General features: G+C 40.3%; 1 protein-coding gene across 2 annotated transcripts in view; it reads left to right on the top strand.

Annotated features, from left to right (window-relative positions):
• Positions 1-15,904, top strand: part of TAX1BP1 (Tax1 binding protein 1) — a 97,255-nt gene extending 81,351 nt beyond the window's left edge. For both annotated transcript variants that reach the window (XM_084621557.1, XM_084621556.1), the window contains 2 exons: positions 13,998-14,083; positions 14,685-15,904. In XM_084621557.1, the coding sequence (XP_084477683.1) occupies positions 13,998-14,083; positions 14,685-14,886 (288 nt within the window). In that variant the 3' untranslated portion in view covers positions 14,887-15,904. The remainder of the gene's footprint in view (positions 1-13,997; positions 14,084-14,684) is intronic.
• The last annotated feature ends 289 nt before the right edge of the window (positions 15,905-16,193 follow it).

Raw genomic sequence — 16,193 nt, 5'->3', positions numbered from 1 at the left:
CCTGTTGGCATTAAGGAGTTTTTAGGATCAAACATATCTTTTAAGGAATGTTAGGAATTTTTTGTTTTATTTGGTTAGCTGAGAAACTCTTGTATAAAAAAGAAAAAATGGGGTTTAGTGAACTGGTTTATGAAGAAAACTATACCTAAACTATATGTATGTTTTAATTTGAACAGTTGTTTTTACTGTGTTTCAGTTTTTAGATGCTCTTGCTACTTTAAGAAATATTTCAGAAATACTTTTCTACAAAGTATTGTGCTCTTTGCAAGTACGGTGGTATCATGACCTGTTTCTCATTTAGTCTAGTTTGCCACATTTAATTGCTATTAACCTTTGCAGAAACTGATCAGTGTACAGACAGGCATGATTTTAGCCTTGGTGCTCAGCACCTATAATGGAGAAAAATGTATTTCTTCCTCCTGCCTTTTGAACCCTATGTCCATTATTGTGAATAATTAGGGAAACTGTCAGAACTATTGCAGCCTATTTAAGGTCTAGAATATCAGCTTTGTGCTGTTGCCCACCTTTTCTTCACATTTTGCATATTTAATCTGATCATTCTTGGCATAGACATTGCTTATGACAAGCCCTTCTCTTCTTGAGTCATCTGCTGCAGTTTAATTAGCAGAGTGTTCTTCCTGATCTATGTGTTTTGCCCTTTCGCAAACCCCAGAGAAACAGTGCTAGAGTCTTGTGCTCATTTGCTGACACAGCTTAGGTTTCGTAATGAGATGGAAGGAACCTAATATGCTCAAATAGGAAACAACTTCAGGTAAATGTGTCAAGAAGATGATACTTTTCTCACATCAAATCGCAATTTATATTTTAATACACTGTAAGAATTGATTTTCTTCCTATTTTCTGGCTGTCAAATGAAAATAGTCTGAGAATGGTAAAACATAATTAGTTTCCAAATAAGAGAGAGAGGGGATATATGTGAATAAGTCAAAATTCTTCTTTCAGTGCTTGCTCATGTCCATTCTATTATAGGTTACATTGTAGGTATGTGTGCTCGACACATGCACCAGTGCTACCTTATCTCGTGGCAATCATGAGTCATTTCATATCTTTAAATCTCACTTAAAACCCTCCTTTTCTCTTTTTAGTTCATCACTGAATCTCCCTGGAAAGAGTTTTGCATCAGTTTATTTTCAAATAGTGAGAAAAGACTGTTACTTTTCATAACGGTTGGTCTTTGAGATGTGCTGCTCAGATCCATTCCATTGGAGGTGCGTGTGCTCAACACATGCACCAGTGCCAGAAGTTTTTCCCTCAGTGTATCCGTAGGGGACCAGCTCTGGCGCCCTCCCGAGTGGCGTGCATATGCACTGGTATAAGGGGCACCACCATCCCTCAGTTTCTTCTTATTGCCAGTGATGGTGCTGGAATGTCTCCTTGCCTCGGCAAGCTTTCCTATCTCAACTGTGCCTAGTAGCGAATTCGTTGTATATGGTTGTTAAAGTTGTACTGTAAATAGCTCCCTTAGTGTAAAGTTAGAATTAGTTAGTTCGTCCTGGACTTAGCCTAGAGACAGGGCATGCCCTGGTCCCCAGGCTTCAAGCCTTTTGACAGCTGCAAAAAATCTATGCCAGTCAGTGATCTCCATAGAAGCTGCCTGAGGTGTTTAGGGAAACCCACATGAGTGACAAGTGTTGCATTTGCAAGAGCTTCAGGCTGCAGATCAAAAAGGAGTGGGACATTCGTCCTCGAGCGCTCCTTATGAAGTCTGCCCTCACACCGGCCTCAGAGCTGACAAGATTGGACTCTGCTTCAAGTACCGTGGCCTCAGTGTGGAGCATGCTGCTGGCACCAACTGCTGACCGGTGCTGATCCCTATCCCCAGTACTAGCTAAAAAAGCAAAGAAGGGCCAGGAGAGGATGTTCTCATACATCCGTAAAGGGAGGGAGAGAGCTGGAGGAGAGCAAAGACCCATGTGGGGCGGCTCTGCCCCTCCAGACACTGGCCAGGCTCCAGCTCTCACTGAGCTGTTGAGCCCACTTCCAGACCTGCTCGCCACCCTGGGAAGCGGCAGAGCACTCGGCACCTAGTGGTGCCGTTCATGCCAGCCAGTGAGGTGCCCCGTTTGAGGGGTAAACCTGCCCTGGGACCCTTCCAGTGGTCTCCATCAGTGCGGCACCACTCACCGTTGCAGGGGGCACCCCGCCAGCGCTTGCCTGAACAGCACCACCAGCCCCTGGATGCGGATCAGCTTACTTGCTAGAGTTTCCGGTGTCGGTCCCTGGACTTTAGGGTAGCGTTCCTCAGGGTCCCAGTGTCAGTTGCTGGTGGTCTGGTGCAGATCTGCAGAGGCATGTCACTAGTCTCCAGAGTCTCAGTGCTGGGAGCGTCCAATCCTCGGCACTGCTCCGGTGGGTCGAGACACCAGTCATTGGAGTCCCATAATCAGTCTCCGGATCACCAGTAATGATCACTGCGAGCATGTCCACGGTCTCAGAGATGTCGATCCTCTCACTCCTGGTCCTGGTCTACGGAGTGGCAAAGTGTAAGGCGCTGATTGCCGGGGTATTGTCGCTGATCTGCCGAATGCTGCCGGTCACCGGAATCACGGCATTGAGAGCCATTGTCCCGGTGCAGGTCCCCAATGGAGGTCCACAGAGAGAGCCAACAGGAATTGGGTAGACAGGTGGCCTCGGTACTGTTCTGGTCCCCCAGACAAGCATCTCCCTCCTTGGGCTCTGACAGTGAGGAGGAAGTATTAGAGCACGAGGAGGAGGACCTGCCTGCAAGCCATGGTCACCCACAGGGGACATTGGCTTTCCCCTCTGGGCCACCAATGGCTGCCTGGCCCCAGGACCAGTGGCTGGCCCCCTGGCAACTATGGAACCCCAACTGTTGCAGGGGCATCAGTCAGTCTCAGGGGCAGCCGAAAGGCAGTCGGCGGCTGTCTCCTTCCCGCCACCTAACTCGGACGCGGAGTCAGAGTAAGCTCCCCAGGGACAGCCAGCCTCAGCCGAGGCTCCTTTGGCAGAAACGGTGGAGTGGGCAGACCCACCTGTACCTGCCTTCTCTTCATCTCTGCCAGATGAGGCGATAGCGGGGCCTTCTCACGCGGTCCCCCAGGATGATGCCAGGGCCCACCAAGAGCTTTCAAAGACGGTGGCATCAAACTGGGGCTGGAAGCCGAGGAGGTGGCAGAGCCCTCAGACTCCCTGTTCAATGTATTAAGTACAGCAGCCCCCCTCCAGTTTGGCATTGCTAGTACACGAGGGAGTGGTGAAACTAATCAAGGACCTCTGGCAGATACCCTTCTCCCTGCCCCACATCTCCAAGCGAGTGGAAAGAAAGGACTATGTCACCGCTAAGGTTTATCTTTATACCCATCTTGCCCCATGCTCACTGGTTGTGTCAGCAACCAGTGAGCACAATAGACAGGTCCAACCGGGATCAATGGCTAAGAATAAGATGGCAACAAGGCTCGATCTCTTTGGTAGAAAAACTTATTCTACGTCTGGCCTCCAGCTGAGAGTGCCCAACCATCAGGTCTTGTTTGGCTGCTATGATTTTAGTATTTGTCAGTCCATGGCTAAGTTCATGGACTCACTGTCAGAGGAGTCCAGGAAGGAATTCTCTGCTGTCCTCGATGTGGGCAGGGCTGCTATTTCTATAAGGCATGCATCCTGGTTGCAGTCGGGCCTGTCAGTGGAGGTTCAGCAGTCCATCCAGGACCTCCCATTCCATGGCCTGGGACTGTTCTTGGAACAGACAGACAGTAAATTACATGGCCTAAAAGACTCTAGGACTACCTTGTGCTCTCTGGGCCTTTACACTCCGGGGCTTGAGAAGAAGCAGTTTAAGCTGCAACAGTCCTGCAGGTTCAGGACCCAACCTCAACCAGAGCCCTTTCAAAAGAAGGGCAAGGGCTATAAGCACTGGCAGACCATCAGCTGGCCCCCTCAGCTCACTCGAGCTCTACCCGCAATCAACTGGGTAATAAGCAGGAATTTTTGAGGGTGCGCTCAAGGGCGACCTTCCAGCCTGTGTCCTGGATCCAGCACCTCTGCTTTTTTCCAACTGTAAACAGTGGCAGGGGAGAGAAGATAGTACCTGAGTTGTGTGTGCTTGTATGAAACTAAATGGCTTTGATATCTGGGAAACAGGATGGTGCAAGCCAACAAACTGGTTTGAAAATCAGCAGGACAGTGTTTGAATTTCAGCCTGTAAATGTGGTAGAAGATGGTTGTCTTACTGCTTTGACTGAAAGAGTCGTCTGACCACCACATTATAGCCTCCCCAGTCTCACCCAGAACTACTTATCTTGAGAAACAAAGTAAAGAGCTTGAGGGAATTATAGTAGTCCTGATAGTAAATGGTAAGAGTGCTCATTCTGACAGTGTTGAAGTCTACTTTTATCTAGTAGCCAAGAATGGGTGGGAAAAAATTCATGGTCAAGGTTGATTTGAGATTTTTTGACTTAGGTCTGAATTAGAGACTTACAGAAGAAGTTGCATAGGCAGTCAAAGCAACTGACTATCCTTTTCCCTCCCCCCTGAATTCCTGTGTGGTGGTAGCTACTTAAACCAAACTTTACACAGGTGGTTGGTTACTAATTGTTTTTCATTTTCTGGGTGTCCAGCTTGATACCATGGTTTGCAGAGCTGCTGAGTTCTCACAGCTGCAACTGAAGTCAATGGAGCTCTGCTTTGAATGTATTTATAAAATCCTATATAATGCTGAATTAGGATCTGATTTTTCAGAGTAGATGTATCAAATTGGGCACCCAAAATTAGAGGAAACTTTTGACCCAAATCTCTCTGTCCCTCAGTTCCCCTCTGTAAAATGGGAATTACGCCCTTTCACTTCAGAGGGGTGTTCTGAAGATAAATAAAATGTTTGTGAAGCACTTGAATGCTATAGTGAAGAGTGCCATAGAAACGCCCATGAGTGGCTTTTGAATAATATGCAGCAAAGTCATGAGGCCACACACAGAACAATGAGGATAAATAGAATATTTAATAGCTGCTAAGTGAGCACCATCCATCCTGTCCACTGAATGAGGCAGGAGCCTTGTGGAAAAAATGTGAGATCATGTAACTAAAGATCATATCATATAATAGATAGGCACAAGGGCAGGGGTTCTCAAACTGGGTGTTGGGACCCATCAGGGGGTCACGAGGTTATTACATGGGGGGTCATGAGCTGTCAGCCTTCACCCCAAACCCCGCTTTGCCTCCAGCATTTATAATGGTGTTAAATATATAAAAAAGTGTTCTTAATTTATAAGGTGGGGGTTGCACTCAGAGGCTTGCTAAGTGAAAGGGGTCACCAGTACAAAAGTTTGAGAACTACTGCATAAGGAGGTGAATTAAGATACCACAGGGCACTTTTTTCTGACATTTCCTAACTCATCAGATGTCAGCGTTGTTTCATTATCTGTTTCTTCTTGGTCCAGGTGGGGCAGTTTGTACTGGATATTGTATCCTCCAAGAGGCCGATGGAGACAAGAAAACAGACAATGACTCCTAGTCTTAAAATGCGTGTTAGGGAATGATCCTGCATTGGTATACATATGGACTAGATGTTCTAGGTCCTTTCCTTCCCAAATTTGTGTGAATCCTTGATAGAGACTAGGTCTGACTAAGCTCTCTAGTTCAGTTTCTAGCAAGTGGGTAAGCCTCTCCGATGGAGAATACTTTGAAATAAGAATGTTGGTAAAAGGACAAGTAAAACAATGGTTGCTGCTTTGTTAAGAATACAATCTAAAAATACTAATGAAAGAAGCCTTTCAGGAAAATTTGCTATTTACAATGTCTAGCTTTGTTACGTGTAAAATGCATAACCTCTGCACAAACAGATATTTCGGAAACGTGGTATTTTAATAGCCAATAGGATACTGTAATTCCTGGGTATAAAATATTATATGAAAGAAACATTATCTTGATTAGGTGGTGTAGTAATACTACACAAAATATTCCATAGACACTTCCAGAAATTATAGAAACGAGGAGTACTTGTGGCACTAACAAATTTATTTGGGCATAAGCTTTCGTGGGCTAAAACCCACTTCATCCACCACTCTGGAACCTGTCAGAAATTATATTTTTCTGGTAGAGAAGATCTTGAGGTAGAATCGGCGTGTAAGCCCATATCATAGGAATACAAATACAATATTTTGGGTGCATTACTGCTCTCTAACTTGGTCATCTTTAAAATGTTGGAGAGATCAGAGAAGCAGTAATTCTTTTTGAGTAATAGTAATGGATAATTTCATCTTATTCTCGTGCAGACACCATAGTTAATCATATGTTTTAGAGTTCAGTTTACCAAGAGCTTTAAACTTTTATTTTATAAAAATCTTGTTGTGATGGAAAACATAAAATATTTGAGCTTTGAATTTTCATGGTGGTTTAATGAAAAATGAATTGATACAGAGAAGTAAGAGTTCAGAAATCAGCCCTTTAGACATTTTTTGTACTAGATTCTCTGGTTTTTTGGGGGGGAGGGGGGAAAGAGACTTTTTGCAAGTAATCTAAAGCACTCTGGGACCTGTAATTTGTCCACATCATTGCTCCTCTTGTGCAGATTCCTAGAATATCAGATATGCATAGGTGGTGTTTGGCTATAGAGCATTTTACAGTATTTTCGCCATAACGGAGAATATTTGCACCAAGGCAAACCCTTTGAATTTGATGACAAATTCAGCAGGTGGTACAAATGCTGTCACTCACTCCCAGGGAGGGAAGGACAGAGAAACAACCTCCTCCCTCCTTCTCAAATATCCCTCTAGCCTAGAGGAAATTCCCTGAGCAGGGAAGAGGAAACCAGGAGTTAAAATCTTACCTCTTCTAATTTCAGTTGACATTCCCGTACAATTCTCTACTCTTAGGATAGGCAAGTCCATGAACCCTAATCTAGAAGACTGTCAGGGGAGAGCTGTTAACACTTGCCCCCATTTCCATTTTGGAATAAATTAGCAGAGAGCTTATGCAACATCATTGCTGGCCTGTAACTCCAGTTTTATTCACAGCATCATGCTGCCTTTCAAGTTTGGAATGTCCTAGCTCTAATCATCATAAATCACACTTCTCCCCCAAAACCAGGGATAGAATCGAGGATTCCTTATTACAAATGTTCTAGTGTTAAGTAGTAAATAGTTGCAACTCACTAAGAGTGGGAAAAAGTGTATGACAAGTTTTCCACCAATGGCTGGTCTACAGAGGGACTAGCAGTTCCATCTGTCTTTCAGTCTACCACAAAACTTAAGCAGTGACCTCTGCAATGTTCCAATGGAATAACCTTTCAAATACGTAGAATATATGACAGTCAGATGTGCTGATCTGTTAGTATAATTGATATAAAAGCATATGAGATCACTGTTAAGGTTTTGCACTTTGAGTGCAAATTTCATGAAGATGGGATATACTTGGCTTTTTGGTATCTGCTGGAGACGGAAGGAGAGAGCTTTATGAAGTGTTGAAGTATGTTATCAAAAGCATTGTAGGCAATATGGGAGTGGAAATAAATGCGGAGCGTTTCCCCTTAATTTCTTATTCCCATTCTTTTAAGGTTTTGGGTGAATGGAACATGTCCTGCTTCAACCTTAACTCCTACAAAACATAGTTTTGTTAATTCATGTGTAGATTAGGTTGAACAGCACATCAGGACCGATTTCAGAAACTGTTGCTTGATATCAAATGATGTTGTCTTGGCACATCTTAGTCTGGCACATACAAGAGAGTCTGCTCTTGACATAGACCTTTATAACAAATTGTTCTAGGACCGACAGTTGGTGCTAAGTTACTAAGTAAGAGTGACAAGAATATAATTACAGGTTTCAGAGTAGCAGCCCTGTTAGTCTGTGTCCGCAAAAAGAACAGGAGTACTTGTGGCACCTTAGAGACTAACAAATTTATTAGAATATAATTGTTAGACATCCTGAGAGAGGAAATCATTCCTAGAGGCATGTAGATATAAGAAGAGTGCAAGATACAAGAGATTTTTATTAATGATATAGTTGGTTAGTCTTATTTAGGAAATGTAGAACTGATCCCAGCTTGCAGTGTGCTCAGAGTAACTTCCTGAAGAATGTTGTTAGTCACAGTAGGTATGTGGGTAGCAAGATGAGAATTTGTGGCCACCAGAAATTGTCAGGACTTTTTTCTGGAATGCGTCCAAAACGGCCTTTCCACCTCAACTAGTCAAAATACCCTCCTCTACCTGCCAATCTTCTCCTTGCTGCCACTTCTCCAGATCAGGGATCTGCAAGGAGAAGCTCTGTTTAGCCGCTGATGAGGAAGAGCTGCCTTGGAGCCCAGACTGGCTGATCACAAAGATGCAGACTTGACTGCACAGAGTGAGGCAGGACATCTGCTCAGGATAGGAGGGGCTGAGGGAAAACACACACATTTATTTCAGTCCTTTTGTGCAAAGCACAAATGACTAGTATAGTCACCAGTTGTAAGGGTGAATAGATGTGACCTCCTCAGCAGTCAGCACAGGATCAGTATTGTTCAATTTACTGTCACATGTTAACGATCTGTAAAGCTCTCTGGGACCACCAGGCTTTTATGAGTGTGTGCAAAGCACCAAACACAATGAGGCCCCAATCCTGTTTTGGACTATGGGAGTGACTCATACTTTTTTTGACCTTTTGGATTTAGCATTCCTCATCCACCTGCTCCTTAGCAGGTCATACAAAACCCACAAACCCACTCATTTACTTGTATCATCTTCCACAGTAATAATAAAAAAAGGACAATGCACATAAAAGATAACATGTAAAACAAATTAGAGAAATAGTTTATGCACAGTGGAACTTGTGACAAGTTATGTGGGGGATAAATAGTTCATTAAATTTTTTTTTAAAAAGGGTGGCATGTACATTCCAGTGACAGTGAGGGTATGTCCTCCAGTGATTACTGTCTGACACTTTCTGTATTGTAAATTGAACTGTATTCCACTCATTTGTGCTTTTAGTCTCTGAATGCTTTTGGGCAAGAATTGTTTATCCATGGGATAGTGACCAGTTGTAACGTGCTATGCATGCCTTACAACTCAGTATAAATTATTATAATTTATATGGCTAAAAGAGGCATCTTCAATTACATTGGCTGGGAGAAATTGGGAACTAAATTACTGTGAACTTTCCATTCCTGTGTGTATTCCACGGTTCAGTCAGGTGCATTATGGGCTTTTGGCCTACGCCTGATTTAGGCAGTTATTGGGATCAGGATATTAGATTAGATGGGACACTTGTTACATTTTTCCATTGTTCCAAATTACTCCAAGAAAGAAGATAACACTAGAGAACATGTTCATTCTCTTTTTAGTATGTCTTGGTTAATAGTTGATTCTCTACAGGTCAACATTCAGGACAATTTGATTCTGTAGTATTTTGAAATGAAAATGATTGTGGAAATGGCCTCAGAGTATGAGGTAAAATCCTCAAATAGAGAATCTTAATTCTTCTTCAGGTTGTATCCCTTTGAGTGCTCCGCTTCACATGCGCATGTGCCCCAGCGCCTTTAATTGGAGATTTGTTAGCAGTGATCACTCAGCCCATACGTGCACCCTACACACTGAGGATATATAGGGCTGTGCAGGTGAATTGCCCTCAGATCCTTCACAGTTGCCTTCAGCCTGAGATGGACTGTCAAGCATGCCAGCTTTTATTGAGTGCCTTAATGTTGTTACATAGCATACAGTTTCTTTTCATTTATCGTTTTTACAGTGCAAATATTTGTAATAAAAAATAAAGTGAGCACTGTACACTTGGTATTCTGTGTTGTAATATAAATCAATTTATTTGAGAATGTAGAAAAACATCCAAAATATTTAATAAATTTCAGTTGGTATTCTGTTGTTTAACATTGTGATTAATCGACAGCCCTAATTAGTAATACAGACAGCAAAAATAAACAGCACAAGAAAATATAGAGAACTGTTAACTTGAGTAATGATCAATGACCTATAAGGTCGAGAACTCAAGAGCAAAATTCATAATTACTAGATAGAGAAATGTAAAACAAATGCTGAAGCAAAATTTTATATACTGTGGAGAGTAAATGTTGATGTGTTCAAGGAATTCTTTAAACCAGGTGAACCCTCAATATAAAGATTATAATTTGTTAATTCTGATAAAATCTAGTTTTCTGTGGGATGTGTTAATAGGGCAGAAATGCACATGCAGTGAAGCTGAACCTAAGGCACAATCCACTGTTCACTGATACAGCTTCCACAATTGAACAGGAGGCATTGGCTAGCTTTACGAGTAATTAATACGTGGTGCAGAGCATACATATTCAGTATGCACTATTCTATATATTTTAATGTTTGCTGGATATATATTTACAAGTATAATTGGTTTTTCTTTTGTGATATTAAAAAAACATAGTAGAATTTATGGTACACCAAGCTTTGTGTGTAATAATAAATCCTCTCAGTAATTATCTAATGCTTCTTTACAGACAGTTATGCTTTAATAGTAAGCACATTAACGATTCCTTTCAGGACTGCACAAGTGCTCTTTCTAAAGTAAAAAGAAAAGGAGTACTTGTGGTACCTTAGAGACTAACCAATTTATTTGAGCATAAGCTTTTGTGAGCTACAGCTCACTTCATTGGATGCATACTCACAGTGTATGTTGCTTAGCATGTTTGTAAATCTGGTTGGGCACCCAGAAAATAAGGAACAATAAGTGGCCACCTGTGAAAATTTTTACTTAAGTGATTAGCCCAACATGACATAGGGACTTTGGCCAAAACAGAGGCAGAATCCAGTTCTCCAGGGTGTCAGTGAACACCCATAACCATAAGACTATCTTTTCTCTTCCTGCCTCATTCATTATACACCTTCCAATTTATGTAAGCAATGAGATAGGGATAGCTCACGAAAGCTTATGCTCAAATAAATTGGTTAGTCTCTAAGGTGCCAGAAGTACTCCTATTCTTTTTGTGAATACAGACTAACACGGCTGCTACTCTGAAACCTTTCTAAAGTAGATAGCATTAACTATAATTTGTGTAACTGGAATGATGAAGGTGGGGGGTCTCTTTGCTCATCTATAATTGTTAACATACAGCTGGTAGTAATTAACTCCTTCATCTTTAGTACTTTCTGCTAAGGACATTTTGAATTAATATTTATTACTGGTAAATTCTGATTGCTGACCCTAAGAAGTCAAATAGAGTAACAGTGTGACTATGATTCATAGCTTCTGAGCATGTTTTCTGGTTTGGTGCTCTGCACTAAACAAAGAATATATGTAAGCATGGAAGAGAGGGAATATAGGAGCAGAACTGATCACAAAACAGATTTTCTGTTCTGTGAAAAAAATCGATATTTTGAAAAACATTTAATGCCAAATCAGGATAAATAGCAAAAATTTAGAATTTTTCACAAAATTAAATTCTGAAAACAGTGTTTTGAGTCACTTGAAACATTTTGTTTGCTTTCAGCCCTTTCTTTCTTTCTTTAGTGCGTGCGCGCACATGCGTATGTAAAGTGAATTTGAAAACAAAGTCATTTTGAAACCAACAATCAAAGCCTTTAATTTCAAAAGGGGGTATTTTGACATTTTTCAAAATGTTATTTTCCAATTTTAAAAAATACCAAAGTTTTGTCAATGTATATATTTTGGCGAAAAACTGCAGTTTTGTCGAAACTGCATTTACTGATGGAAAACTGTTGGAACAAAATTTTTTTGACCAGCTCTATTGAAGAGCCCTATTGCTAGGGGGAAGTGCCATCTGCTTCACTATCTAGAATACTTTAACAGAGCCAGTGAAATAATGCCAAGTGTCCAAGAAATGGCCTTCTAGCTATAAAAATGAAAGGATTATAAAGGAACTCAGTTTTAAGGGATTTAAATTAAACTAGGTATATATTTGCCGTATAAATATGCATGTGTAGAGAAATTGTTTTTATTTTCTCATGGTAAATATTTAAACTGTAATGTGGAACAGTTCTGATTTGCTCAGAACATGATTTCCTCACATTTGTTTGTGTCTGTGTGTATGTTTGTGCTCTGGTCTACACTGGGGTGGGGGGAAATAGATATAAGTTACGCAACTTCAGCTATGTGAATAACATAGTTGAAGTCGACGTACTTAGATCGACTTACTGTGGTGTCTTCACCGTGGTGAGTTGACTGCTGCCATTCCCTCGTTGATTCTGCCTGTGCCTCTCACAGTGCTGGAGTACAGGAGTTGACGGGAGAGCGCTCGGGGGTTGATTTATCGTGTCTGGTCTAGACTAGACGCTATAAATCGATCCCCACTGGATCGATTGCTGCCCGCTGATCCGGCGGGTAGTGAAGACATACCCTGTGTGTGTTTTCAGCAATAACAACCTTTTACTATGTAATGTTGAAACACTTTTTAGATATTAACCAGTAGTTTTTCTCTATTAATAATTAAACTCTGTTCATTGATGACAAAAGGAACAAATAGTGCTTTTACAATCCGTATGCCCCTCTACTGCAGGTGCTAGGCAAGAATGTTATATAGGAAAACATGTCTGTCTCTAGCATCTGCTGCAGTAAGCCCCACTAGCTGCTTAATGAAAATGTTAAATGGTTGAAATTAAGCAGCTGTTCAGAGAGTGAGGAGGAGAAAACTATGGAAGGAATCTCCAAATCTGTCTAGTTTCCATTAACTTTTCTTGAGAACACTGCATAGTAATTAAAAAAATAAGAATAAAGAACTCAGTGCAATTTGAATGTAGGTATGAGTTGTCTGTGCAAAGTAGACATGCAGTTGCACACAGCTTTTGTACATGAATTTTTGAAAATCAGGCTCCTAGTTTCTTTGTTCACACTTGTGTTGAGTATTAGGAGAAAAATGATCTAGGAGATTGGATTCCAGAATGTTTTACAGGTTTTGCTGAGGCTTTTATAAATAAGCAGAATTTACTTAGAAAAGCTTCTTGGTTTCTGTATCCATTTGCAGAATGGAACTGAGAGGATATGCAGAAGACAAGTTTATTAGTAGTAGGCTTGTTCTTCATACAGTATCAAAAACATGCACAACTCTAATTTTTCTTTTCTTCTCCCTTAAGGTTTTTCTTTGTATCTTGTTTCCTTCACCTGTGTTATACAAGAGCAGTGGTGGAAACAAATCCTAAATTAGTGACATTATGATTGATTAAAAAACAAAACACAGCACTTCCCTAGTTTCTGCACCTGTCAGAAAGAAACTGTCAGAACTAAGGATCGCAGTACCGGGATGGGTTATCCTGCAGCTTATTCAGTTTGAGTTTCACATCACAGACAGATTTTTTGGGTGTATTCTCCAGTGGCAGACCTGATTGGGGCTAACTCTTAATAGAAGCTCTGAGGCAAACCTGATTGTCTATCAGCATAGTGATCCCCATCAGTGCCTGCTGCAGCTGTTTATGTGCTGTTAGTGTTCATGAAATGAGGACACCACTGACAGCTGATGAGGGGAAACAGCCAAACAGGGCAATTTAGCTGATGTGCCTGACTGCAGTGTGAAATGTGTGACATGCTTGGCTGGCAATAGGAGCATATACAGATCACTCAGAACGGACTATTGGGAAGCAAGAATGTGAATCTAAATGGATGGGTTTTTTTTTTCCCCACTGAAATTCAGATTGACAGATTAAGAATCTAACTTGACATCCTATTATCTAGAATTTTATTTCTGAATTTTAGTCCTTCATAAAATGTTATTGCGCCTTATAGTCTGGTGCCCTGCATTTGGTTTAACGTAGGATTTTTGTTCTGATATGGTCCCAGGCATTTGGAGTTAGGTGACCAATGTATTTCCTTAATAAATGTATTAGTAGAAGTGTTCCAGTATGACTGGCACAGATTTATAGTGTATCATCAAAAGACAGTTTGTTCAGCTTTTAATATTCATTAACAAGTTTCTTGGTTTTTATATATTTCAGTAAAAATAGTGTTTCAGGAGGTCCAAAGTAAAAGATGAAAATCTAGTCCCCAAGTTTTCTCTAAAGATGTTGGCGAGAACACGTTTTCTTGCAGATATTTTTAATAACCCTGCACATTTTTTCATAGGATGATGATGAGACTATACCTTCTGCTCCTGATCCTCCAAGTCTTCTCTTACATGAGCGTGGAACAGGTTTTTGTTTTGACTCCAGGTAAATTTGTCATATCTTTCAGGACGGTCATCAACTCAAAGAAAAAATGTTACTGTTCAGAACTTCCAAGTAGTGTTCATTGTTACCAGGGAATTTACTCTTAGATGTGCAATTTGGAGGACTGTTGGCATTATGCCTCATTTCACAGAACATGATGATAGTTTTGGTGCATGAATGAACATTTTTGTTCTTGCTGACCTAATTGTGAGCCTAAGTTAAGAACTTTTATAAAGTGTTATGTTTGCTAAGAGCAGAGTAAGCATTTATGAGCAGAGAGAATGATTTCCTAAGAACCTGCTTAGCCATTAAGACATTCAGTAGATTTTGCATTCAGTAGTAGCTGGAATTATGTAACCTTTTTGACGCCATGTTATTTTGGAATTTCAATATAAAACTATTTTAACTGTATTGAACATTTCAGCTAATGTCTGTTCTAATTAAAACAGTTACTTGGATACTTAGAGGGCTAAACCAGCTCCCATTTAAATCAGTAGCAAAACTCCCATAAACTTCAGCAGCAACAGGATCAGACCTTTATTTCTCAGCTTTACTCAATGATACCTTGTGTAAGTGTTTCATTTTCTTTTTTCTTTCTCCCAAGTTTTGATGTGCACAAGAAGTGTCCCCTTTGTGAAGTGATGTTTCCGCCTAACTATGACCAGAGCAAGTTTGAAGAACATGTCGAAAGTCACTGGAAGGTGTGCCCCATGTGCAGTGAGCAGTTCCCTCCTGACTATGATCAGCAAGGCTTTGAAAAGCATGTGCAGACACACTTTGATCAGAGTGTTTTAAATTTTGACTAGATAAGTATAAGTAACTTTTGTTTGGGGTTTTTTGCAGTCAAGCTTATAAAACATCTCCAACAGGCAGTTCACCTATAGAAAAGAGAATGCAGCTTTCATATAACTTAATGCAGATATCTAAATGCTACTTTCAGTATACAATACTCTACAGTGTAATTGGAGTTAAGGTAAATCTTTGGCCTGTCAGCATTTGTCAGGTTAGCCTCTCTTAATCTAATATTCTATAAGAAGAAAACCCACCTTGTATATGTGTCTGTGTTTTTCCCCTGTTTAGTAAAAACGGTAAGGACACAGGGAGAACTTGAACGTGATTGGCCTCAGAAACCAAGTCCAATTTCTTGGTGCTGTTCAGTTATACAGAATGACCAGAGGTTTCTCTTGACCATGATAATTGGAGCATGATTAAATATGAAAACTTAGTGTGTAATAAAAGGATGTTTCTCATAGTAATCTTGTGAAGTATTTCTTTGGATAAATGTTGATTCAAAACGTTACATAACTTATCCTATGAAAATATAGTTTTCTAATCTACTTCAGAAATGTAATGTAGTTGCATGTGTTGAGAGACTACATGCTTGCAACAAAAAATTAATTTATGGCAAATACTTTACTTTTACTTATAAAATGTTTGTCTTAGAGGATAACTTTAAATAAAGTACATTTATGCTTTAAGGAAATATTTTTATGAATTGAAAGGAACTGTTATGCTTAAAAAATAATTGTTTAAAAATCACTACCATTCAGTTGCATTTAGTAGAAAATATGTTTTCATACTGAATCAAATAGTGAGTTGTGTTCTTTTTGGACTAGGGTTTTTAAAATCTTTGACCTCTTAATTTTGCACATTCTTTCCAATATGTAACTATCAGTATGTATATCTAAAACCATTTTATATTTAAAGAATTACTTTAAAATATGTACTATATAAAGCAAGAAAGTAATTTGTTCCTTTGGATAAAATAATTTGCTTTTCACCTGTTGTACAGTAGTCTTGTTGCATTAAAGACAAAATTGTTCATGGAGTCTGTGGTGGTCTCTCCCTCCCCCCCTTTCTTTAACCAATTAAAGTAGTAAATTATGTAATTTACTTTTTAAAAAGTGTTGCTTAGCTGGAGTAAGAGATAACTTACTCTCATGAATGCTTATTTGCTGCTTTTTCCAGAAGAGAAGACCTGAACAATTGTGTTGTCAGTAGTTCCCTTTTTCATTTATATGGTCAGTGTTTAATAAGAGATTGGATTTTCCCAACTAAAGCTGGTCGTCATGGACGAATTACATCTGAGTATGCAGCCACTACATCGTCAGTT

This window comes from Lepidochelys olivacea (genome assembly GCF_965140295.1).
Source record: "Lepidochelys olivacea isolate rLepOli2 genome assembly, chromosome: 2".
NCBI lineage: Eukaryota > Metazoa > Chordata > Testudines > Cheloniidae > Lepidochelys > Lepidochelys olivacea.
This window is presented reverse-complemented; position numbering and strand designations above follow the sequence as displayed.